Source organism: Austrofundulus limnaeus, unplaced genomic scaffold (assembly GCF_001266775.1).
Source record: "Austrofundulus limnaeus strain Quisiro unplaced genomic scaffold, Austrofundulus_limnaeus-1.0 Scaffold16, whole genome shotgun sequence".
Lineage (NCBI taxonomy): Eukaryota > Metazoa > Chordata > Actinopteri > Cyprinodontiformes > Rivulidae > Austrofundulus > Austrofundulus limnaeus.
The window spans coordinates 421,260-426,705 of NW_013952418.1; the positions used below are offsets into that span (position 1 = coordinate 421,260).

Below are 5,446 nucleotides of genomic sequence, written 5' to 3' on the forward strand. Positions count from 1 at the left end.
CCTGACGTGGTTTTAAAGGAATCCAGGATTAGTTGTAACATTAGACTTTATTTGATAAACATTTATTTTAACTGTAAAATAAAGACTGTAAAAATACTGTAGGATGTTTAATAAGGCCTGAGTCATTTCTACCTTCTCCTCTCTGTCAATGCTCTCTGGTTTCATTTAAAAGAGTCGATCCTCAGATATTGTCCAAGATTAAACTTCAGGGTGGATATAGCTCACTAGCAGCCTCGCACCGATGACCTAGTTGATGTCATCATTTACCCAGAATGCTTTGCATGTAAATAAAATGGCCCCGTCCGTGAAATATATTTTTTAACTTTTACTTTAAAAACGATAAAAACTGAACATCCTACAGTATTTTTACAGTCTTTATTTTACAGTTTAAATAAATGTTTATCAAATAAAGTCTAATGTTACAACTAATCATGGATCCTTTAAAACCACGTCAGGACCCTGAGGGTGTCCATCATCCCTCCTCAGAGCTTTTTAATTACATTTTATTTATTAAAATGAATAGAAATWAAGAGAAAACCCACATGTGCTCAGGGAGAACATGTAAACGCTGAGCTATAAGGTTAAGAAACAAACCTGTGACCTCCTTACTGAGGGGCGGCAGTTAACCACCGCTCCACCGTGCCAAAGGGCAGAACAAACGGATCTGACTCTGACCTGAGGATGACTCCCTCACTGAAACTTTCTGCAAAGAAAACGTGTTAATGCTAATTAGCGCTTAGCATCGATGCATTCGTAGAGCTGAGTTTTTGTCTGATAACAGGTTTAAACCCGTTGAGTCGTTTCTGTTTGGTGTTTTCCTCCTTCCTGTCTGCTTTTCATGATCTGGTTTTTCTCATTTAAAAATCAAAACTTAACATTCAGATCCACAGAAACTGGTCAGACCTTTGTGCTTTCCTTCTGTGATCTTTGCAGTTCTGGACGGTTTGGGACGGATGCCTGAGACCATGTGGATCGGTCTCCACCAGCTGGACTTGTCTCAGGGCTGGCAGTGGTCCGACGGCTCGCCTCTCTCCATCCTGCGCTGGGAACCAGGTAACGACTGGTTTGGTGTTTTAACKGTTTTTAACTGTCAGGTTTGGAGGAACACCTTTGGTTCTGGACTCTTCAGAGGATCGGACCTGTTGGAGCCACGTTTGTGTCGGCTGAGGACGGTTAGCTGCGGCAGCCATCTTGAATCTCGTTTTGTTTCTCTCCAAACTTYAGTTTCAGCCGCAGAAACTTTCAGTTGTTTTGTTGTGGGGAAGCAGATTGGAACCGGACCTGTTTGACCCAAAACAGAACCAAACAGGAAGTCATCGTCTGATCAGATGGATTTGTTTTCAAATTGTTTTTTTTTATGTTAAAATAATCCAGAATGTGTTTCTACTGGACTGTCACAAAACAACTAAAAGAAGTCTTGTATACCAGCCCAGAAAGATCAGTCACTCCTTTGTTTGTTTATTGTTTGTTTGTTTGTTTATTGTTTGGCAGGAGTATCCATTTCCACAGTGGACTGCGGTGTCCTGAACTCTAAGATGAACTACGAGCCCATGTCGTGCTACAAGCAGCTGCCGTATGTCTGCAAGAAGAAAGTTAACGCCTCCGACGACACAGAGAGCCGTGAGTTTCACTTTCAGTGCTGAGTCATCATTTAACCAGAGTAGGAGTTGATGTTTCCCTCAGCTCCACTTTTTTCCCTCAGCTCCACTTATTCTGTTCAGCTTTACTTTTCCCCTCAGCTCCACTTTTCTCCCTCAACTCTACCTTTTCCCCCTCAGTTCCACTTTTTTCCCTCAGTTCCACTTTTTTCCCTCAGTTCCACTTTTTTTTCCTCAGCTCCATTTTTCCCCCTCAGCTCCGCTTATTCTGTTCAACTTTACTTTTTCCCTCAGTTCCACTTTTCCCCCTCAGCTCTGCTTTTTTCCCCTCAGCTCCAATTTTTTTCCCTTAGCTCCACTTTTCCCCCTCAGCTCCACTTATTCTGTTCAGATCCACTTTTCCCCCTCAGCTCCACTTTTTTTCCCTCAGCTCCACTTATTCTGTTCAGCTTTACTTTTCCCCTCAGTTCCACTTTTCCCCCTCAGCTCCACTTTTTTCCCTCAGCTCCACTTTTCCCCTCAGTTCCACTTTTTTCCCTCAGTTCCACTTTTTTCCCTCAGTTCCAATTTTTTCCCTCAGCTCCACCTTTTCCCCCCAGCTGCACCTTTACCATCAGCTCCAATTTTACCCTCAGCTCCGCCTTTTTCCCTCAGCTCCACTTTCCCCCCTCAGCTCCACTTATTCTATTCAGCTCTACTTTTCCCCTCAGTTCCACTTTTCCCCTCAGTTCCACTTTTCCCCTCAGTTCCACTTTTCCCCTCAGTTCCACTTTTCCCCTCAGTTCCACTTTTCCCCTCAGTTCCACCTTTTTCCCCTCAGTTCCACTTTTTTCCCTCAGTTCCACTTTTTTCCCTCAGTTCCAATTTTTTCCCTCAGCTCCACCTTTTCCCCCCAGCTGCACCTTTACCATCAGCTCTAGTTTTCCCCTCAGCTCCACTTTTAACCGTCCCATTTAGCTCCATGTCAGAAACATCTGGACCGTAAAGCATTATTTAAATCAAACATTTCTGGTAAATAACCGTGTCACCCGGTTGTTTCTCCACGCAGAGCTGGATGTTTATAAAGAGACGGTTTGTGGCGACGGCTGGGTGCCGTGGAGCGGCTGGTGCTACAAGCTGTTCAATGTGTCACGAAACTTCACYGACGCCCAGCAGCACTGCAGCGCCGCAGAGGAAGGACGTTTAGCTTCTTTCCACTCCATCGACACCAAAGAGATGATCAGCACTTATTTCCACTCAGGTAGAAGACCRGTTCTATCACTTCCTGCTTTTTGGTACTTTTTTGGTTTCATCTGATCTCATGTGTCGGCGCCATCAGGCAGTGGGACATTGGACGTGTGGATYGGTCTGACCGGTGCTGGAATCAAGTCCACCGTCTTTAAATGGTCCCACGAGRGACCCGTCACCTTCACCTACTGGGACCGGAACCAGCCTTCACAGCCCACCGAGGAGACCAGCTGCGTCTTCTACTCCGGACAGGTTTGTGTGAATCCACCCTCCTGGTTCCATCTGTACCTGTGGCACGTCTGTAGAACCAAACTCTTTTTCTGCAGGGTCACATGTGGCGGGTCGGGAGCTGCACCCAGAACCTCCCCTTCATGTGTCAGAAGGAAGGAGTGGTCAAYGATTCGGTGGCACAAACCGGATGTAGCTGGAAAGATGTGAGATTTTGTTTCCCAGCACTGGTTCATGAAACCTAGTGGTGGCACAGCTAACCAAAACGTTAGCTTCACTAACTGCTAATCCAATAAACAAGAATCTTAGCCTGCTAATGCTAATCTGCTAAAAAAGAATCTTAGTTCTGCTAACGCTAATCTGCTAAATAAGAATCTTAGCTCTGCTAACGCTAATCTGCTAAATAAGAATCTTAGCTCTGCTAACGCTAATCTGCTAAATAAGAATCATAGTCTGGCTAACGCTAATCTGCTAAACAAGAATCTTAGCTTTGCTAACCTTAATTGCTAAATAAGAATCTTAGCTCTGCTAACGCTAATCTGCTAAACAAGAATCTTATCTCTACTAACGTTAATCTGCTAAACAAGAATCTTAGCTCTGCTAACGCTAATCTGCTAAACAAGAATCTTATCTCTGCTAACACTAATCCCCTAAACAAGAATATTAGCTCTGCTAATGCTAATCTGCTAAATAAGAAGCTTAGCTCTGCTAACGCTAATCTGAAAACAGAAGAATTAGTGGAAGTCGAGTCAAATCAGAGTTATAGCTCTGTCTAACTTGTGATACTTCCAGTTTAACCCTTTCAGACTAAAAGCATTTTTTGATCTAGTTTTTATTTCTATAAATAACTTTAGAAGTTTACCTTCTCAAGTTTTTACCTGAGGACTGGTGACAGGAAGTGGAATTAAAACCCTGAACTCTCGACCCCCTCAGGGCTGGAGGAGACATGGCAGCTCCTGCTTCCGGGTGAACACCACCCAGGTCTACTTCAAGGATCGCTGCAACATGACGATCAGGACCAGGTGAGACCTCAGAACCACATCTGGTTCTTCAGGAAACCAGCTGGTGGTGTTTCTGTGCTGTCCAGAGGGACAGTGGGTATAATGGTAGAAGGATGTTAGAGAGGACATGGAGGTYGTTGGTAGTTGTTGTGAGGACAGAGGACCCTGAGGAGGGAACAAGCTAAAGATGATAAGAACCAGTACCATCAGGTCCACATTATGGGATGTGTTAATGTGTGGTTCCTGTGGTCCTCCAGGTTTGAGCAGGCCTTCATCAACCGTCTCCTCAGAGGACACATCAGTAAGGAGCCTCAGTACTTTTGGACCGGCCTGCAGGACATCAAGCACACGGGACAATACCAGTGGATGAGCCAGGACGGCTCCCCGGGTCGGGTCACATACACAAACTGGGGCTACTCAGAACCAGGTCAGTACAGCAGGAAGAGGAAACCCAGAACCTGCACAGGAAGTGAGTGCTGGTGGGGCTGCAGGCTAACCGTGAAGCTGTAAGCTAATTATGAAGCTGAAAGCTAACCGTGAAGCTATAAGCTAACCATGAAGCTGTAAGCTAATTATGAAGCTGTAAGCTAACCGTGAAGCTGTAAGCTAACCGTGAAGCTGTAAGCTAACCGTGAAGCTGTAAGCTAACCGTGAAGCTGTAAGCTAACCGTGAAGCAGTAAGCTAACCGTGAAGCAGTAAGCTAACCGTGAAGCAGTAAGCTAACCATGAAGCTGTAAGCTAATTATGAAGCTGAAAGCTAACCGTGAAGCTGAAAGCTAACCGTGAAGCTGAAAGCTAGCCGTGAAGCTGAAAGCTAGCCGTGAAGCTAAAAGCTAGCCGTGAAGCTGTAAGCTAATCGTGAAGCTGTAAGCTAATTATGAAGCTGTAAGCTAATTATGAAGCTGTAAGCTAATTATGAAGCTGTAAGCTAACCGTGAAGCTGTAAGCTAACCGTGAAACTGTAAGCTAACCGTGAAGCAGTAAGCTAACCGTGAAGCAGTAAGCTAACCGTGAAGCTGTAAGCTAACCGTGAAGCAGTAAGCTAATTGTGAAGCTGCAGGCTAATCATGAAGCTGCAGGTTAATCATGAAGCTGTAAGCTAACCATGAAGCTGCAGGCTAAACATGAAGCTGTAAGCTAATCATGAAGCTGTAAGCTAACCATGAAGCTGCAGGCTAATCATGAAGCTGCAGGCTAATCGTGAAGCTGTAAGCTAATAGTGAAGCTGTAAGCTAATCATGAAGCTGCAGGCTAATCGTGAAGCTGTAAGCTAATAGTGAAGCTGTAAGCTAATCATGAAGCTGCAGGCTAACTGTGAAGCTGCAGGCTGATAGTGAAGCTGTAAGCTAATCATGAAGCTGCAGGCTAACTGTGAAGCTGCAGGCTGATAG

The 5,446-nt window shown here is 44.8% G+C and overlaps 1 protein-coding gene across 1 annotated transcript in view; it reads left to right on the forward strand.

The window, feature by feature from the left end:
• ly75 (lymphocyte antigen 75) overlaps window positions 1-5,446 on the forward strand; it is a gene marked incomplete at its 5' end in the record, with an annotated part of 29,597 nt that overhangs the window by 9,696 nt on the left and 14,455 nt on the right. The window contains 7 exon segments of the mRNA XM_014003008.1: window positions 934-1,053; window positions 1,492-1,620; window positions 2,647-2,838; window positions 2,917-3,077; window positions 3,152-3,259; window positions 3,987-4,075; window positions 4,312-4,481. Coding sequence (XP_013858462.1) covers window positions 934-1,053; window positions 1,492-1,620; window positions 2,647-2,838; window positions 2,917-3,077; window positions 3,152-3,259; window positions 3,987-4,075; window positions 4,312-4,481 — 969 coding nt within the window.